At 47.6% G+C, this 20,731-nt stretch overlaps 1 protein-coding gene across 8 annotated transcripts in view; it reads left to right on the top strand.

Moving 5' to 3' along the window:
• Positions 1 to 20,731, top strand: part of Wdfy4 (WDFY family member 4) — a 236,893-nt gene that overhangs the window by 30,521 nt on the left and 185,641 nt on the right. For all 8 annotated transcript variants that reach the window (XM_087906241.1, XM_087906246.1, XM_087906242.1 and 5 more), the window contains 9 exons: positions 1,783 to 1,897; positions 2,817 to 2,923; positions 4,159 to 4,293; positions 5,347 to 5,536; positions 8,018 to 8,207; positions 10,800 to 10,957; positions 12,453 to 12,905; positions 14,221 to 14,325; positions 16,953 to 17,143. In XM_087906241.1, the coding sequence (XP_087762367.1) occupies positions 1,783 to 1,897; positions 2,817 to 2,923; positions 4,159 to 4,293; positions 5,347 to 5,536; positions 8,018 to 8,207; positions 10,800 to 10,957; positions 12,453 to 12,905; positions 14,221 to 14,325; positions 16,953 to 17,143 (1,644 nt within the window). The remainder of the gene's footprint in view (positions 1 to 1,782; positions 1,898 to 2,816; positions 2,924 to 4,158; positions 4,294 to 5,346; positions 5,537 to 8,017; positions 8,208 to 10,799; positions 10,958 to 12,452; positions 12,906 to 14,220; positions 14,326 to 16,952; positions 17,144 to 20,731) is intronic.

Below are 20,731 nucleotides of genomic sequence, written 5' to 3'. Positions count from 1 at the left end.
CAGGAGCAATAATCTGAGCAATCATGTCTCAACTACACACATACTGTCCCCATACATTTGCAAAAATGGGCTCTATGGTGTGGCCACAGGATTTGTTTCATTTCGTATATACTAGGTGCTGAGGATTCATATGCTACGTTTTGAGCTAAATGTTGATGGTCTGAAGTTTTGGTTTTGTATTTTAAATCCTCTATTCTGTAAATGCTGACCTAACTGACAAAGGATTGTAAATAGGAGACCCGACAGTGCTCTCGAGCTCAGCCAGAACAGAATGCTGACAGCTGCTGGACACAGTATGCGCACAGTGGAGACAGGATTGCTCAGCTTCTTGTTCCAGTTACCGTGCCCGCCTGTCACCACGCCTTCCTTTCCCTGTACACAGGAAGCAGAGAGAGCAAGCAGGAAGTGGGGTGAGACTAGGAACCTTCAAAGCCATGTCCATACATTGTACTTCCTCCAGCAAGGCTGTACCCCCTAAAGGTTCTATACCCGAGCCCCCAAACAGCACTACCATCCAGTGACCAAGTATTTAAATGCATGAACCCAGGAAGACATTTCTCAGCTGGAGGAGGTAATAACGTTATACAGCACTAAACCAAAGGCCGCACGATAGCCTGCAATACCACCTTTTAGAATTTAGCTGAGTGACAGAAGTGAGTGACTGAAACTGACATGTGTAAGATTTGAAAACTGTATGCTGGAGCCTGGACACAGTTTGAGGTCACTCCAAGGGCTCAGCTATTGGAAGCTTGAGCCCAGGGGAGGATCTTTTCAGAAGTGGGACCCAGAAGCGAGTGAATAGGGGACTTTGCCCTTAGGAGGAATTAATGCTGGTCTCTCGAAGTGGTTTCTCATGAGAGTAAGTGGTAGAGGGGCTGGAGAGATGGCTCAGCAGTTAAGAGCACTGGCTACTCTTCCAGAGGACCTGGGTTCAATTCCTAGCACACACATGGCAGTTCACAACTGTCTGCAACTTCGTTCCAGGGGATCTGACAACTTTACATCAATTCACAAAAGAGAAAGTTAAATAAACTATTAAAAAAGAGTAAGTTGTTAGAAAACAATGTCACCATGTCTTGGTCCCTTCTGCAGGTGCTTCTGCATGTGCTTTTGAAACCTCTACTTCTCTGCTGTGCTGTGTCACAGAGCCCTCACCACAGTCCAAACAGATGAAACCCATTAGTCTTGGCCTTCCAGACTTCACTATGGGTTTAATAAACCCTGCTGTGATGCAAAGCTCAGGCATTTTGTTATAGTAGCAGAACACGCACGAGAAGACAATCAGTGCCATAAAACACTGACTAGGTGAGGGAGGGTGAGGAAGGAAACCTGAAGAACCACTTACTGGACAAACTTTACCGAAGATGTGTGAGTGAAATGTTTTCTCACCCAAATAGGATGCAGAAACAAACATTCTTACTCAAGTCCAGCTTGGCGAGGCTGTGAGTTTAGTTAGTGTTCCTTACGGTGGATGAATAAGAAGGAAAAAGGGAGCCAAGCAACAGCGTTCATCTCTCTCGCTGCTTGTTGACCTCTTTCTTATTCATTCTGGGTCGAGTCCACTGAGAGCAGATGTTCACATGTATGTTCTTCCCACTTCAGTTAAACTAAAGTAGCAAATCCCTCAAGAAACACACAGAGGCGAGATGCCATGCTGATTCCAGATCTTGCCAAGTGACAACCAAGACTAATCATCACAGTGGTTGGAGGCAAGCCAGGTGACTTTCACACATGGCTTGTTGCATGGCTCCCTGTAATTGGAGTCTGTCTGCTGCCTTTCAGGCCTGGGAACACTCCGTGGGCATCATCTGCTTTCGTAGTCTCCAGAGGCTGGCAGAAGATGTGTCCGACCAACTCGCCCAAGAAATACAGCAGGCCCTTGCAGGAAAGCCTGCAGGTAAGAGGAGTTGTGTAGGATGGAGAACAGAGTTGGCTGCAGACCCATTTGACCCCTAGAGCTTCTCTCTCCACACACACATACACTACATCTGCACAGACACACATAGTCACTACCCCTGCGTGCAGAGACACAAAACACAAATACTTAGCACAGAGATGTTCACAGCCACACACAGCACACTGTACACATTGCGTAATTCTACACACAACACACAGAGACACTAAACATGAATACTTCACTCATGCACATGCTGCATTCATATCTTTCTCTCTCTCTCTCTCTCTCTCTCTCTCTCCCCCCCCACACACACACACATACACACACACACACACACACACACACACACACACACACACACACAGGATCTCTGGGAAGATCTCCTGGGTTCAGAGGAGGGCTCATGTGTTCAGTGGAAAGTTTGGTCTGGTAAAGATGCTGAGGCCAGAGAATGCATCCTTTTTTGGGGGGGTGTGTGTGCCTGATTAGGGATCTTCCAATCGTGTGAGCCGGCCCTTGGAGGCTGGTGGGGGTACCACAGGGTCTGTGAGCTGAGGGTCAGAGTTTAAGGTAGAAAGAAGCTTGAGCATGGCATGGGTTACTGGGTCTTCTTCAGTGGTGTAAGGTGTTGGGTGAATCAAGAAGTGGGGTGAGAAGACTGGATTGTAGGGGTTCAATGTGAAGGGCTAGTTACTACCCATTTGGCCATACAGAACCATGGATAACTACTATGGGTACTAAAGTTTCCCGCTCCCCAGAGTTACTAATCTTGAGGAGGATGGGACATACTCAGGTGACCTTGAGGCTTGGACAAGGAGGACTGTTTTGTATCAGTACATAAGCACCTCTTTGGGGAAGAGGAGGTCCTGGAAGCTGGGTGGGAAGGAGGCTTCACCAATCAGCTTTTGACATCTTGCAGAGCAAGCCCGGGCAGCAGTTGGACAGTTACTGAGGTGGAAGGGTGACATGGATCAGGATGGCTACCTACTCCTAAAGTCGGTGTATGTGCTCACGGGGACTGACTCGGTGAGTTCCAGGCTTTTGCCCAGGGGTCCCCAAGTTGCCCCTTAGCTGTGGACAGAGAGAATTAAGGTCCAGCACAGGGTAATGAACGGTCCCCTTCCATAGAGTGACTCATTATATTTAGCTCCCTTCTTCCTTTCTGATGTCACACGTGGATTTCAGGACCTGAGGTTTATGCTTAGGCCCTGCTTTCCCAATGGATGAGCAGTGTATAACCACAAGTGAATTAATTCACATCTCCTACTTGCTTGTATTGTTGCTTCTGATTTTAGAAGTTGGGTTAGTCATGCCTCTCTCCTAGGGTCAGTGTGAGAACATTTATGGCTGACTTTATCCATAAAGGCCAGGCTGGGTGTGTCCCCCGCAGGGTGCCAACTAGTCTTCTCAAGGTCCCCGAGTTGGGTTACAGAGATGCATGAAGAAGCCATGCTCCCTGTGTGAAAACTCCGGCGTCCCTAGAGCTCCTGATCTGGGCTCCATGTTGCTTCCCAATTGGTCCAATGGGAGTGAGGTTCCCCTTTGACCCTTGTCCTGAGCATGCTGTGCCCTGTGCTGGCTGTGACTGTAACCTCTCACCACGGAAGTGGGTGTCGCAGGCTTCCTCTCGGGTGGTTAGTGGATGAGTGGCTAGTTCCCTCTCAGGAACACTGGCAGTTGTGGTCATCAGAAGAAATGACCACGGACCCTTGAAGGACAGGCCAAGAGATGTACAGAGGTAGTGGGAATGAGTATCCTGTAGGGGCTATGGCAAGGGACCTGGGGTGTAGCAGCCCTCGGCATGAAGTAGCAGGTAGGTATTTGGATGCTTGTGTGGAACTGGGGTGGTGTAACCTGTCATGGTTGTCTGGGGCAGGCTCACAGCCTTATCACAGATGCCAACTGCAAGGGAGCCCATGACTTATACTCAGTGTTTGTCCTAGGCAGGGACTGTCTGCAGTCTAAGTGGGGAGTTTATGTCCACAGAAATAGACAACCCTCAAGCAGAAAAGCTTGTTGTTGAGGAGGACAGGGACACCCTAGGAAATCAAGAACAACCAGGGCCCCAGCAAACGGAGGGAGGGCATTATCTTTCAACAAAGCAATCCCCATAGATGGGTCCCATGATCACCTACATTTCCCAACTGAGGGCATGGGATGCAGAGAGGGGAAGTGGTTTCCCCACAGCTCCACAGATGGCCTCACATCGGTGCATGCCAAGGTTGCCTCCACTGTGGGTGACCTGTGCTCTTCCCTTGCAGGAGACGCTGGGCAGAGTGGTCGGGTCAGGGCTCCCAGCTCTGCTCCTGCAGTGCCTCTACCTCTTCTTTGCTTTTCCCGTGGAGAAGGATGAGCTCTTAGAGGGTGATGTTCAAGGGCAGAGGATGTTTGTGCAGGTGAGTGGGCAGGGCCCTGGCCTTCTCATGCCTTGAACTTGCTGGGCCGGGGCCAGGTTCCTGGCTGCTTCCAAGAGAGGAGTTTGCCCATCTCAATGGTAGTTTCCAAATGCCTTCTCCTCTCTAGGCTCTGCTCTTCCTGCATCTCCACTATGCAACATCCTGGTGGCTGCAAGGTGGTGTTCTCCCTTGTTCTCTTCAGGGCATCCATGTATCGATATCCACATTCCCCTGTGCTCTCTATGAAGAGTGGATTTCTCCCCCAACTTGGTTCCCCTCACTGCCCCAGCTCCCCTTCCACCTGTACTCTCAAGTTCCACCCCTCCCTGGCATACAAAAGAGCATCTCTTTGCACCCCCCCCCAGTTTGACTTGCAAGACAGAAACCAAAATTTTTAAAAATGCAGTCACATAGCACTTGCTACATCACTTTTGAGAGGTGAATTGCTAGGTGCCATGATTCATCACTGGGTGAGCATCTCAGAGTACAGGTGAACAGGCCTAGACTGTCCATGTCAGTCACCCAGTGTGACCTCTCACTGTGTGAGCATCATAGAGTACAGGTTCACAGGCCTAGACTGTCCACGTCAGTCACCCAGTATGACTTCTCACTGTGTGAGCATCATAGAGTACAGGTTCACAGGCCTAGACTGTCCAGGTCAGTCACCCAGTGTGATCTCTCACTGTGTGAGCATCATAGAGTACAGGTTCACAGGCCTAGACTGTCCAGATCAGTCATCCAGTGTGACGTCTCACTGTGTGAGCATCATAGAGTACAGGTTCACAGGCCTAGACTGTCCAGGTCAGTCACCCAGTGTGACCTCTCGATATGTTCAAGAAGGATATATTTTACAGAAAGTTCTTTTTGTAAGTAGAAAGGACGCCCCTTTCCTAGCTGACGGTGTCGACAGTCCTGACTGGGCCAGAGGGTGGTCGTGTACACTCTTCAGTGCCTTCTGCTGAGGCATGGCTGTCATCGCTCCAGAGAAGCGGGGAGCAAGCTGCCATAGGAGCGCCTGTCCTAACCAGATTCCTCACTTTGCATCCCTCCCAGATGTTGTTAAACATTTGCAGTGAGACTCAGGGTCTGGAGGGACTTCTCTCAGGAAGCGAGCTCCAGTCTCTGCTGATTGCTACCACCTGTCTGCGGGAACACAGCTGCTACTTCTGGAAGGAGCCCACCTTCTGTGTGCTGAGGGCTATCTCCAAGGCTCAGAGCCCTAGCGTCATCCAGTATCTGCGAAGTAGGTTTCCGGAGACCAGGTGTGGGCTGTGGGTCACTCAAGGGGTTCCTGCAACTCAGAGCAAAGCTCCAGCGCCCCCTGGCTCTTTCTGCATCAGTGGGGATTTCTGGAAAGAAGAGCCGAATGGACAGCTTACCCAGTACATGACCTCACTTTATATGGCTCCGTTTGGGAAAATATGTGCGTCGCTCCTCTTGATGCTGCACTGGAGGAGGAGGAAAGGGGGCCTCGTTTACACATATGTTCGCCCACACAGAGAGCACGCAGGGCCTGCGTGTTCCTTACATCGTTAGTCCCTTGGAGGTAGATATTGGCACCATGAAAGTGCCAGAAGAACTTGGCAAATTCTGTTGTTAAACACGGAGACATCTGATTCCCATACCTTAGTGCCTGTGCTAGGGAGCGCGCTGGGGTGAAGGCTGGCAATTGGCATCACAGTCAGGCTGTGAACTCCAGTGAACGATCGCAGGGCTGTGGTTACAACCACAGGGCTATCCTGTTTGTCTGATCTCTAAGATGGGCAGTAGGATAGCGCTACTGCTTGCATTCTGATTTTCAGTGGGTTGGTATGCTCACAGTGCCTAGACAACACCTGGACACTGGCCTCAGCATCACACGCATCCCTGGGGGTTTTATTAGAGATGAAATGTTGCTGTTAATCTCTTAGATCTCTCAGGGGCCTTCCTCAGCATCCACTGCCTCTGCAGGACCCAGGTAATGCTCCAGATAAGCATGGAGACTTCTGAGACTGCACACAAGTCTCAGGAGAGGTGCTTGGTCTAGAGAAGAAAGCCTTCTAAACTCAGCTCGAAGGAGCGCATGCCGAGAAAAGCTCGCATTCATCTCTGCTCAACTCCCACCCGCTGTCCAACATTTTTTTAGCTTTCCCAGATGAGCACAGTAGTCATCTTAGAATACAACACTTCTTTACTTGGGCCGATTCCAGAGAATGGGCTCTTTGGGAACAAGCTGGGTATCTGAGCTGCTAATATCACCTGCGTGTTTCCAAATACGTGCTCTGATCTGTTCCTCTTTCTGTGACAAGGGACATCTGCTGGCTAGAATGGAGAATGCCCCCCAGCCTTTTCTCTGACTGTAAGCCAGCTCCTGGAGGAGACACCATGGGGTTCAAAGCGCAGGCCTATAGTTGAAGCTGAGTCATGCCTTGACTTTTCAGTTTCCTTTACCCTCGTCCTAGCTAGAGGCTGAATGGCTAGGAAAAGGCTGCAGGCAGGGACCGCAGGGGTCTCTAACTGTTACCCTCTGCTACTCCGGTCAAGGCCTCACAAAGCTTCTTCCCCTGGAGGAAATTTTTTTATTAGATTTTTTTTTAAAAGAAATACGATTCCAAACTCCCACTCCCTTCCCTCCTCCCATTCCCTCCACACACCCTCCTACCCCACCCACCTCCAATCCTAAGAGAGGGCAAGGCACCCTGCCCTGTGGAAGGCCCAAGGCCCTCCTCACTACATCTAGGCTGAGCAAGGTATACATCCAAAGAGAATAGGCTCTGCAGCAGAGACAAATCCCAGTGTCTGCCCCAGCCATACAACTGTCAACCACATTCAGAGGGACTAGTTTGGTCCTAGGCTTGTTCCTTCCCAGTCTGACTGGAGTGGGTGAGCTCCCATTAGCTCAGGTAAACTGCTTCAGTGGATGAACCCTTCGTGGTCTTGACCTCTTCGCTCATATTCTCATCCCAGAACCTTCTTATAGGCCTGGGTAATTTCTATGGGCTTGTGGGCTAGAAGGTGCTTAGGAAGGGAGTCTGGTGGCCACTACATCATCAGTACTCTTGGGTCCTCTCTTGCCAAAGGTTCTACTTCTGGCTTTTCTGAGTCCTTACAATGGATGGTCTGTCTGATCCTGTATCCTCTCAGTTCCACTTTTGTGACTTCCTGCCACTTAGGAGAATCTAAATGCCACTCTGAGGACATCCTTCTTCTGCCTTTCCACCACTCCAGGTGACCAACAAAGTCAATGGCAGGCTCCTCACGACTGGACCCCACCTCCCTCTTTCCCCACCACTCACATTTCTGCTTGAATGCCCTGGCTTCTTGAGTTTCTGGAACCTTCCCTCTGCAGCCCTCCACATCCTCACTCATCTGCTGCCCCTTCCTGGGGTTTCTCATCAAGCTGATTTTTGCTCAACACCCCATGCTGGCTCCATGTTGCTTTTTGAGGCCTTCCTCGATGCTCCAGTCTTATAGGACATCTCTTATGTAGGGACTGGAACTCTCACATTCTAGGAAGGAGGAGCTAAGAGGCTGCTTCCCATACCCCAGTGTTGGTGGCTCCCAGGAGGGCACCTCCCACAGGGAGGGAACCTCTTCTTGAATACAAGAGGTGGTAAAACAGTCTCAATTTATTCTCATTCAAGTCTTGCTGTACAAGTTGGAGTGGAGTTGGATGGTGGGGAGAGGGGGCAGCAGCTGGGCCTTTGGCTTCCTAGCTCAGCAGTGCTGTGCTTCCCTCCCACAGCGGCTGACTGTGTCAGGCTCTCAGTTCAGAACCTCTCCAAGTTGGCTGACACGCTCCCCGCACCCGAGGTGAGCCAGGCGGTGAGCCTCATCCTGAATTTCGTGAAAGACTCCTACCCCATCTCCTCTGCGTTGCTCCTGGAGTTTGAGAACGGGGAGGGCTACCCTCTGCTACTCAAGGTACTGTTGCGGTAAGTGGCTGGGCCCGGTGAGAGCGGGGAGAAGCTTGACCAGTCAAGCTGTGGTGCTCAGAATCATCTCATGCCTTCGGGAAAGACAGACAGCAAGAGTGTCTAAGTGTGTCTTATGAAATTCAAGGCTCCAAAGAGCGTGACTAGAAACACTCTCTCTGGGCAGCAGTAACTCAACATGAAGATAGATGTGGGAACCACTTCTTTAAGGGAATCAATGAGCAACAATAATCACCACTTCAGTAAGTCTGCTGCACGGCACACACCACGTGTGTTGCTGGCCTGGCTTCCACCTCTTAGAGCTCATGTGCCTCTATGCTTTTCTCCGAAGCTTTCTGGGGTCTGCTGCAAGTTGTCCTAGCTCAGGGTTTGGAGGACTGTGTGTGGGAAAACCATGCCTCACCCCTGGCTCCACCGCCCATATCAGGAGCTGATGGGTAACTATCCAATAAAGTTGTTCCTTGGATGCTTCTGCTCCACCGTCCCAAATCCATCAGAAGGACAAGTGTAGCAGTCTGAGAAGGCACCAGCTTGAGGATGCATTTCAGGGAGTTCCCTTCCTTTTGCCGCTTCATAAGGCCTGCCCCCTCCCTGCTTGTCCTTTCTGAGATCAACTTCCAAGGGGACATCTTCCCTCCCAGATCCATGAACTGTGGGGAAGACACTGTGCTTCTGGAGCTGGATCAGCTTCTCCACTCTGGCTTATTGTGTTGTAGTCAGGAGGTGGGTGCTAACACCTAGGTATTAGCAAGAGCAAAGGATGGAAATAAAAGAAACCCCATTGCGGCACAGGCTCTTCCACTGAAGCCGGGGAAGCTGCCTCAGAGCAAGGCAGTGCATGCTCTGTTGGGCTCTTCTTGGCATCTCAGTGCAGTGGCCCTTAGCAATGTCTTCTACAGACTTCATGACAGAACTGTGAGCCTCAAATTTGAAGGCCCTGAGTGTAGTCTCCATCTCTACAAGGCTTGTTTTTTCTTTTTCTTTTTTTCTTTCTTCCTTTCTTTCTTTTTTTTTAGAACCCCTCCTTCAAAACAATGCAAAGAATAAGTGGTTCTTTGGGTATTGCACACAGAGCACAGTAAGCAGTCTGGCCGATGGTTAGATGCCTTGGCCATTGTGGTACTCTGCAATGCATTTCCTACATGTTTCTTCTGCTCACTGCATGGACAACTTTTCCTAGGCTTCTTATAGAAAACAGAAGGAAGAACCAGAATGAGGAAGCTCACTGCCTTCCTGCCTTCCCAGGAGCCATGTTTCATGTGTTCCTGATCTAGAAAGGATAGAGCTGGACAGAGACTCCAGGGGCCCTGTCCCATGAGCAGAGCAAGGCACCACCTGGCCATCACCATATAAACATGGGAGCAACCATCAGCCATAGGCTAGGCATGAGGAAGTTACAGAAGTCCACATCTTCCCCATGCCATCTGTTTCCTTTTTCCTCCTTGGAAACATCAAGTCTTTCATTCCAGAGGGGCTCTCAGTTCTGTGAGCCCCTTAAATTCATGCCTTTTGGGGATCCACTATGGAAAGCAGCCTTTCTCTACACAGGACTGTGGTTAATCTCTAGCAGGTTCCTCTGCATAGCATCTCTGCTTCCTGACAGGAAGGATGCTCTGAGGACCTCCAGGGGATGTCGGCAGCAAAGGATCCTATGAACCTGACACATGCGTGTTTTCTCCTACACATACATACTGATAATCAGGTTGAACTTGCAAACTGGGCACTGTAAGAAGCTAACAACAACAATGGTTAATGGCAAAATATAATATTTGTATGTAATCATACTATAACAAATTATTTTGAAGCATGAATTTTTTTTATTTCTGGAATTCTTGGTGTGTGTGTGTGTGTGTGTGTGTGTGTGTGTGTGAGAGAGAGAGAGAGAGAGAGAGAGAGAGAGAGAGCGCATTTAAAGTTAGTTTTATTTTATTTTACTTAGATAAGGTCTCACATGACTCGGGCTAGTCTCAGTCTCTCTGTACTACCAAGGATGATCTTGAATTCCTGATCCTCCTGCCTCCACCTTCTGAATCCTGGGATTCTAGACATACATCACCATGACTGGTCTTATGCAGGGTGCTCTGGATGCTGGATCAGCACCCTATCAACTGACCTACACCCCCAGTTTCAGCTGATGTTCCAAGGCTGCAGCTGACTAACAACAGTAGACATTTTAAAGAGCAAAGCGCTAAGAAGAGGGAAATGTTGCAGCCAGAGAGATGGCTCAATGGTTAAGAACCCTTGCTCTTGTGGAAGACCTGGTTTCAGTTCCAAACACCTACATGGTGGCTTGTGACCATCAGTAACTCTGATTCAGGGGCTCCAGCATCCTCTTCTGGCCTCTGCAGGCACACACACAATGCACACATACATGCATGCAGGCAAAACACTCTTAACATAAAATAAATATAACTGAGTTTGATTGCACTTCTTTGGGTGAAAGAGAGTAGTTTGTAGATGGAGTGATGTTTATCCAGGGTACTCTCCTCGCCTTTGGTGCTGAATTCTCCCTGGTCTGTCTAAGGAGTACTGCATGCAAACATGGCTGCTCCATCCAGGAAGTCCGAGGAGCTGACTCTGTTTGTCCTGCAGGTATGACGGGCTGACCCAGGGTGAGGTGGAACCCCATCTCGAGGAGCTCCTGGAGCTGGTGATGTGGCTGACCACCTGTGGGCGCTCAGAACTGAAGGTGTTTGACAGTGTCACTTATCCCCAGCTTGAAGGCTTCAAGTTCCATCACGAGGCTTCTGGTGGGTCCTCTTGCATCTCCAAGTACCTGGACGGCCAGAGGGGTGTTCTTGACAGGGCCCTGTGTGTTTCTGATTCATTTGCACCTGTCAATGATGTTGCATGGTCTGATACTTCTCTGACCTTCAGAGACATGACCCAGACCTGTAGATATTAAATATCCCCTCGATCTACATTTCAGCTGTGTAATTTTGGCTTTGTACAAGGAAGTTTATTTTGTGTGGCAAGTGGAGGAAATATTGCTTAACATAGGCAAAGGCCCCGTCAAGTAACATAGGCAACCTCTGGATTCCAGCCCTGTCCGTGGGCAACTTACCCTGGACCATTTGTTTGTATAACGAAGTCTAATGACCCCCAGCAGCCACCCAGGCTCAGAATCGGTGACTTCTCTTCCCGGGATGCTGAACATGAATTGATGATGCCATCAAGTGCACTGATGCTTTCTGAGTGACAGGTGCTACGCACCCTACTGGGTGCTGGTGTGAGCAGCTAGTGTGGGCTCTCTAATGCCCCCTGCTGAGACTGCCATGCACACATCACACCGCAGGCTGCCAGATGGAGAGCACCGGCACACGCCTGACCTCTAGTGGGTCAGTCAGGAAACCATGCATAGAGCTGCTGGTGAGGGAATTCTGAAGGCTAAGCTGCTGGTTGTCTAGGATGAAGAGAAAGGGAAGCGTTTAATGGCAGAGAGTACTGACCAGGGAAGAAACGCAGTGGTCTGAAACAGCCGGGTGGGTCTGGAGATGCGAGCTGAGGCGGGAAGTAATAAGCTGCGAGAGTTGGTGCAGCAGGAGGGAGAAGGGCATTGGGTGGAGGCTTGGGCAGACAAGAGGATCAGAGATGATTGGTAATGGAGATCCTGAGTTTTAGCAACTCCAAGACAGAAAGGGGCTTTGGACCAGGTGTCCCGGGGTAGGAAGAGAGAGGAAATGGAGAAAGGGCCAAGGGGCTAAGGAAGGTGTATCCATTCACCCATGTAGAAGCAAACCTGACCCTGTAAGTTCCTCTCCAGGAGCATTTGATTCTAGCTGATTGAAACCAAACTTCTTGGCCCAGCTTTGTTCAGTGGAAATATCTACCTTTGATTTTAAACAAGAAGAAGCTGGTTGAGTTACTTCTGACCACATGTTTTTATCTACCTCAATAGATCCCAGATACCTTAATGTGCAGTTGAAGGCAGGGCAGTTAATGAGACTCCTGTTTCCTTTCTTTTCTGCCCCTTGGGGATCCTGTGTATCTGACCTACATGGGCACCTTTTGGTTTAGAGCAGCCATAGCCGGAGCACTCAGTTAGCTAACCTGTCTCCAAAATGCTGATGCCGCTCTTTCCCCACCACAGGCTGGAGTTCGTAGGCTTTCTAGACATGTACTCATTGGAACTTAAACAAAAAACAAACCAAACTTCAAATACTTCATCTCGAGGAGAACACAAACATGCATTTCTAGATAGACAGGGAGCTGACTTGCAGAACTGACGCTTTTTTCCTTCTCCAGGGGTGACCGTGAAGAATCTCCAGGCTTTCCAGGTGCTGCAGAATGTTTTCCACAGAGCCAGCGACTCTGTCCTTTGCACCAAAGTGCTTTTGGCCATCAAGACCATGTGGGCCTGGAACCCTCGGAATTTCTTCCTACTGGAGTGGACCCTGCAGCCCATCTCACAGTTTGTGGAGCTCGTGCCCCTGAAGCCTCCCCCGGTGCAGGTACACTTTTTCCAGTTGTTGGAGACTCTGGTGTTCAAGCTTCTCTACGTGCCCCACGAGATCCTGGCGAAAGTGCAGCATCTGATCAAGGAGAGCCCTGAACTGCCCTGCACCCTTGTGGCTCTGCAGAGCATCCTCAGGATCACGGCCAGTGACCGGCTTTTCACAGACATCTTCCGGGACTCAGGACTGCTAGGCCTGCTGTTGGCCCAGCTCCGGAAGCAGGCCAAGATCATGAGGAAGTCAGGTGGGTAGATGCGCTGACGCCATTGTTAGCCGGGCTGGGTCTGCTGATCAACCCACCCTATGGTGCCAGGTGCCAGGGGAAAGTGAGCCTGGGATGGAGAGAGAAAGGAACTCTGGCACTTGTAACTTCACAAAGATCAGACAGTTTCCAGGTCTTCCCTGGTAGAGGTGAGAGGGATGGATGCCACTTTGAGAGAACTCCTGAAACTGACCGGGGAGGGGGTCGGGGTGCAGTTCCTCCTTGCTGGGCTCCCGGGTGGAAATCTCCTGGAGAGGCCTAGGTTTGGGGGCGGGTGCTTCTGGGATCTGTTGGGGTGTGGCTTTGTGGTCTAGCATAGAGAGTGGGATCCCAGAGCCCTGCTGATCCAGATCTAGTTTGCCCTGTGGTCTTGCCTCAAGCTTTGCAATCCTCACCTCCTGTGATTTTCACTCCCTGTTGCCCTGGGAAAACAGCCCACAGGTGGGACAGCAGGCCCCAGGGTTCTAGCCGCTCAGTTCCCCTGCCTTTCCCCCCCTCCCCTACTCTGCTGCACTGACTGGACAGGCCTGGGGGCTGCTCTTTGACTTTTGTCAAAATTGCCGCTCTGCCTATTTTCTCAGGAGGGAGGAAGCTAAGAGAGAGAGAGAGAGTGAATGTCTCGGCTGGAAGCATGGCCGTGGTATCAGCAGGGTGGTCTTATCCCTTTACTGCATCTCTGTGAGACCAATCTCTCTGTAAAGTGACAGCAGTTATGTCACAGGCCCCTTCAGGATTAAAGGAGAAGGACTCAGTGTTGTAAGTGGCATGTAAAAGGGACCCAGGAAGTCCTGTGCATTGTATCCCCGTCATTTTGGCATCACTCTGTGGGTGACTAAAATGGATGCTTCACAAGGAGCCTAGGCATCCTCGTGAGTTCAGGAAGGAACTGAATCAGGACTATTTCCAGAGTACTTTTGAATGTGTAGGCCTTGATTGAGACCAAGCCTAGAAAGTAGGTGGTTGTATACTTCTTTCTTTTGCTTGGTAGTTTTGGTCTTTTTTCTGTTGCTGTAACAAAATGTCACAGACTAGGAAATGCATAGAATTGAAGCTTACTTACAGTACTGTGCTCTGTCACTGAGCCCTTAGTATTTTCAGACTTCTGGTGTGCTCACGTTGGAGAGTCAATGTGGTTAGAGTTTTCATGGTCGTCTCTTCAGGGTTGGGATGCTTGCTTCCTTCTAATGGAGGCATTGCACTAGCATCTCTTCGGGAAGGCAGGACACCCAAGGAGGAAGAGATTGTTGATTGTACCATGCAGACTTAGTATATATTTATTTATTTTTAAATGTGGCAGGAAGCAAGGTGCCCAGTCCTGGTGTGCAAGATCCAGAGAGGGAACTCACCTGTGTGATGCTGAACACTGTGGTCACACTTCTGCAAGGCTCTGTTCGCAATGCAGGTAATGATAGTACTAACTGTGCTGCGTTAGTCTTCAACAAAACAAGATGAGTTACCTATGAGTGTTTAAAGGCAATATACAAGGAATGTTCAGTGTGACCATGGTGGCTAACGTTCATATGCTCGCTGGTACTTAGTGATCATCTGTAAAATACACATTTCACTTGATATTTCTTAATATTTTATAATAAAGTTGGTGGCAAAGAAATGCTGCTCAGTGTAGTATTTTCTAAATTAATGAGACCATTAAAAACTCCTTTCACCTCTTTTTAAGTAAAATGTGTTGGTACCCTGTTTCATTAAATAGAGACTCTTTTTATTATTATTTTTTTTAGTAAACTACAGAGTAAAACATTGAACACATTAATCTTTTAAGAAATATAATTTTAACTGGGAGGGATGCCAGCACATGCCTTTAATTTCAACACTTGGAACTCAGAGGCTTGTGGATCTCTGTGAGTTCAAGGCCAGCCTGGTCTACAGAGTGAATTCCAGGATGACCAAGGTGTAATCAATCTTTTTTATTGGCCCACCAGCTCCCTAGTAGCAACCCAGAGACTTCTTATTAATTCTGAAAGCTTGGTCTTAGCTTAGACTTGCTCTCAACTAGCTCTTACAACTTCTACATTCTGCTATGTGGCTTTTTTTTCTTTTTCCTTTTTTTAACTTCTTCCATTCTGTATGTCTGACTTGTTCCCTGTTTTGCTGGTGTCTTTCTACACTTAGATTTATCTCCCCTTCTTCTTTTGCCCCCAGAAATCCAGCCTATCCTCTCCTGCCTAGCTATTGGTCATTCAACTCTTTATTAAACCAATCAGAAGGTTCCTTAAGAAAGACACCACTTCACACTGTACAAAAAGATTATCCCACAATATCAAGGCTACACAAAGAAACCCTGTCTCAAAAACCAACCAAATAGCCAAACATATATGTGTGTGTTACATACATACATACATACATACATATATACATACGATCACCCAGTCAATGATAAATTCAGCAATTCTATTTATCTTTGTTTTGGTTGTTTTGCTTTAGTTTTCTAAGATCATGTGATTTTCATGGTTTTCTTTTTAAGAAGGTTCCTTTTTGCATATCAGTATATGACATGAAACAGTAGAACAGATTCCTGTCCATAGGCTTGGTGATTTACATCCCAGGGGCATTGAGACCCTCACAAGTGACTATGCTATTTCATTCCAGCAGAGGAAGCCTGCAAAATGTTCCCTGGCAGTGCCAGTTAGAATTCACCTTTCTAAGGTGACTTTCAGACACTGGCTGGGTGGTAGTAGATCGAGTCTCAGGGAATCTGCATTTAACAGGCCTCCTAGCATGATTTCCATTTAGAGGGAATGTGCCCATGATTTGAATATCCTGTAACTCTTAAATCCTCACTCATTAAGCTCTTTCATTGGCAAGTCAATGTTGTGTCTTTATTCCTTGAGAATAAACCTGAATGCTAGTCCTGGACAAGAAAATGCCAGTCCTGAGGTTGCCTGTAAACAAAAACAAACCAAAATTAGATTCCTTTAATTTTCTCCCCAAGGAAAGACCTAGAAAATTAAGTATGTTCCTAACTTAAATTCTAGCTTGCCTTCTATTGTATAGAAGACAAGATCCCAACCCTAGCCAAGAAGCTATTCTCAATTGATAGGTGCTGAGAAAAGAAAAAAAAATCAGTTCTATTTTCAATGGAGTGACAGTGGGCTTATTAAAACACCCAGGACATGCCTCATGCTCAGGAGTAGGAGCAGTTGGCCAACAGCACTTAGTACAAACCAGACTCCGTGTGTTTTTGTGGATTTTCTTTTCTCTCTCTCTCTCTCTCTCTCTCTCTCTCTCTCTCTCTCTCTCCCTCTCTCTCTCTTTTTTAGAACAAAATATATGGCATTGGGAAGGTAGATAGGTGAGTTGGAGAAGGGGAATAATAGAATCAAATATATTATATGGAATTATCAAAGAATAAGTCAACACACTGGAAAAAGAATCTTGGCAGAAAGGATAAAGAGTTGGTGTAGGCCCCGGATTAGGGAATGAAGGTAAGCAGATGGAGAGTGAACTCTCAAGGGTTGGATTACTTAGATTTCGAAGTTTTTCAAAACCACAATCGTTGTTATTCATTTTAGTCTTTATCTTGTACAGTAAATCTTTTGAATCTATCCCTTCTATCTTGAACTTTCTCCTATGGGAAGATGTTGGCCAAATAATGTTTCCCCCAAGTAGAATCCTCATTGGTGAAAAATATGGTTTTTCTTTTTTTAAGTTAATTTATTTTTTTAAAGCAATCTATTCTCATTTTACATTCCAATCTCAATCCCCTTTCCTTCCTCTCCTCCCGCTACTCCCACCTTCCACCCACCCCACCCCCTTCCCATGGGGGAGTCAACAATGTCTAGGCTGAGCAAGGTTTGAACTGGTTTGCCTTCTTAATTCTCAACACCAAAGTTGCTCTCTTCCATTAATCCATTATCGCTGTGGATTATAAAACATAAAACTATGTGCCGGAGGGTCAAAGAGAGAATGCAGCATCATGAATTTGGGAAGTTGAAAGAAAAAAAATAACTTCCTTATGATGGAAGTGCAGAGCCAAGGTCTACCTTTCTCTAGTGCTGTCTGTCTTGTTCCCAGTTGTCCTGAAGGATCATGGCATGGTGCCCTTCATCAAGATCTTCCTAGATGACGAGTCCTACCGAGGGGCCTCACTCAGCATCTTGGAGCAGCTCTCGGTCATCAATGCAGAGGAGTACATGAGCATCATTGTGGGTGCTCTGTGCTCCTCCACTCAGGGGGAGCTGCAGCTGAAGCTGGATCTCCTCAAGGTGAGGTCAAGCCCTCCTTTGTAATTGATTTCTCATGTGTATGCTCCGAGTGATCCACCTTCGTTTGTGCATTGGTTCATTGTGTTGGGTAGGCGGATAGTTGGGCCAGGCAGTCTGAGCTGCTGTGATAAATAAATCCCGTATACTTAGTTACCTGACACAAACATTTCTTGAGACGGGGTCTCATGTAGCTCATTGTCTAGACGCGTTGTCTAGACAAAGTTTACCTTGAGCTCTTGATTCTTTTGCTTCCACCTTCCAACTGCTGGGATTCCAGGTGTGCGCCCCCAGATCTGGTCTTAAGTTTGTTTTTATGCAAAATCCGTGAATACTTGGGATTGCAACTCAGGAACAGCTGTCATTGGGCCACTTAACTGAAAGCAAAGGGAAGACAGGCTAGAGGGGACAGCGTGAAACATACTCTTTCAGGCTGGAATTAGCATGCTCCAGCTTATGTATGTATGTATGTATGTATATATGTATGAATGTATGTATTATGTATATAGTATTCTGTCTGAGTGTATGCCTGCAGGCCAGAAGAGGACACCAGACCTCATTACAGATGGTTGTGAGCCACTATGTGGTTGCTGGGAATTGAACTCAGGACCTTTGGAAGAGCAGGCAATGCTCTTAACCGCTGAGCCATCTCTCCAGACCGATGCTCCAGCTTCTTTTCAGTTTTCTTTGTACAGACTTTTGGGCAGGACTCAATCAGCTGCAAGGGGTGACGGAAAATGTCCTCCATAGCCAGGTACTAACTTCTCAGTACCGCTGCATATCATGAACGTAGGGTGTGAATCAGTGGTGCCCTGACAGGGGCTCTGCTGACTTCTTTCTTTGAGCATCTACCAGTGACCAGGTCTGGCGAGAGTGCTTGGGACACACATAGAATGAGATATAACCCTTGCTATCTGGGAGCTTAGGGAGAAGTGCTCATACTACATGAGTGCTGGTCACAGCAGGGAAGTGGTGAGCGCTCTGGGTAGATGCCAAGTGGGTGGGCTGTGGGAAAAGGGCGACAGGCTAGACTCATCTGGGGACTCCCAGAGGATAGCAGGAGCTGGAAAGGAGGCTCACGAGAGTCAGAGCTGAAGGGGCAGGGACACAGATGGACATGCAAGTCTAGGCTAGCACATGTGCAGAGCAGAGAGGATTTATTTTCGTGATATGATCAACAGTCATCACATTGTCTAAAAGGAGTCCAAGAAATACATACTCTATTAATTATCATCCATTTGTATTTTTTTTTGCTGTCTTTTTCCCTTTATTGTTTTGTGGCCTATGCCTTTTAAAAATTCTCTTTTGAGGTTGGTGTGGTAGTGCATTTCTTTAATCCCAACACTTGGGGCGGGTGCAGAGGCAGACAAATTTCTATGAGTTCAAGGCCAGTCTGATCTATTATAGAGAGGTCCAGATAAGCCAGAGCTATCACTATACTGTGACCCTGTGTTTAAAAAAGAAAAACTTTCTAATTTTTAAATATTATTTATTTAGTCTTTTTTTTTTTGTCTTTTCGGTTGTGAGCCTGAGCCTTTAATGGCTGAACTATCAGCTGGTAACTTTTTAAAAAAATTCTCTTTGTTTTATGGTGTTTGAATGAAGGGACATAAATGCAAACACTCGCCTGGAGATCTAAGCAGAGTTGTTGTCTCTATGTGCGACACAACACAAAAGACATTCTTGTTTCCCAAACTTTTTATATTTGGTTACTGAGGAACTTTAGGAAAAATATACAATTGCCCTGGCATTGAACCCTAACTGCCTTAGCTCTGGTTCTCTTTCCACTATCCTTTTTAATGTAAGGAGTGTGGTGTTTGAGTCTCTGCAGAGCACATGCCAGACACTGAAGAAGTCAATGTTGTCCCATGACCTACCTGAAGTCCTAAGTACGTAAGGCCTCCCAAGAGGCTGAAAAGAGAATGGCACCGTGTCATAATTATGCATTCCATGGATGATAAGAACTCAAGTAATTATGTAATTACGGGGCAAAAAATGAGTGAAAAGGATTGCTAATAACGACAAAAGAAAAATAAATGTCTTCTGAAAGACACATTAATGCTGTTATAATTTGAACTAAAACAAAGATTAATGAGAGCTAGGGTGAGGTTGTGTGGTAGTGGGCTTGCCTAGCACAGGAGAGACTCTGGGATCCAATAGCTAGCATCAGAGAAGGGCAAAAAGTTCATTGGAATTTAACGCTGAGAAAGACCTGAGATCGATATGGGCTAGTTCTCTCCTGTTTAAAGCAAAAGCATCCAGAGAGCTCCCAAGACCACTGTCACTCAAGATAAGCCCAGCAACTGAGAACGGGCAGCCACTCCATGTTGTCAAGCTTTTGCTGGCTGGATTTGTGTGTTCTGATAGGAACTGGGAAGGTAGGACTGCAGCCAGAACTTTGGTTTTCCATGGGGTGCAAAATTATTCCTGAAATGTTCGTAGTGAAATCCGAACAGACTCACAGAGAAGAAAGCTATTCTCTGATGGTGCTGGGAAACTGAAAGGAGCTCATCCAAAGAGAAGGAGAGCATTCTGTCTTGTTCACAGCGAGTTCATCTCGTTTACTCTGCAGCCCAGAGGCATCTTATTGGAGTGCTAGCCCCTGGGTAATAGGACGGAACTTCTAGAATTAGCAATGCAAAGCCATTATAGTGTTTTACAGATTCAATATAATTTCAGAATCACAGCGTCAAGAGAGTTCATAAGGAATGAGCCCTCTGTGAGCTTATTTAACAAAGTCAGAGCCCACAGGCTCTCCTCCCGCTTTCTCCGCATTCCAGGGCTCTGCTGGGTAGTTAGAAGTCCTCAGGAGCTGCCATTGCCCTCAGTGGAGTAGGACCTGCTATACACTGCTGTGCAGTGGGTGGTAGAGAGGGCTGGGTCCCCAGAGCCTAGCCCAGGTTCTGAGTACACAAGTAGTCGCTAGTGAATGTTCCCTGGAAGCTGATGTGGTTTAAAATCATCTGAGAACCCCTTGAAACTTCACAAACATCCGTGTGAAATGAGCTCTCTGGCTGGATTAGCATTTCAGAAGCTGAAGGCTGGCTGTGCTCAGATGATAGGGTTTCCATAGAGGGTCAGATAGAGGATGTGGGGGACCCATCGTGGCGTGTCGGGACCCTACGGAAGGAGGCAGATAGCGTTTTTCCAGTCTCTGAAGGGCAGTCACAGCACACACATGGAGAAGGAAGGCCACCTTAGGGCAGATGCTTCCAGAATCCAGTGGCACTTCCGGACCAACACCAAAGCTGTGTGACTACACCACCGATTCTGGCAAAGGATAACGGAGTTAGAGGATAATATAAGCAAATGAATTTCCTCCCTGTGGCCAGGGGGACTGTGATTGGGTTATGCACAAATTCAGATTGATTTGCTAATATACATTTAGCTGTTCAACTTGGAGCTTAATCGCATTACCTCACCAGTCTTCCAGCATGACACATGGAAAATTATGAGGAATAACAAATAATAGGATGTGAAATAAATCCTGTTAGTCCTAACGCAGTTAGCGCCATGCAGCAGACATCCATTTTAGAGATTCAGGCTAGAGGAATACTAACTCAGAGCCGATGACAAGGTAACTGAGTTAGG

This window comes from Myodes glareolus, chromosome 5, assembly GCF_982192425.1.
Source record: "Myodes glareolus chromosome 5, mMyoGla1.1, whole genome shotgun sequence".
NCBI lineage: Eukaryota > Metazoa > Chordata > Mammalia > Rodentia > Cricetidae > Myodes > Myodes glareolus.
The sequence above is the reverse complement of the archived record's forward strand: the minus strand, read 5'-3'. Positions and strand labels throughout refer to the sequence as shown.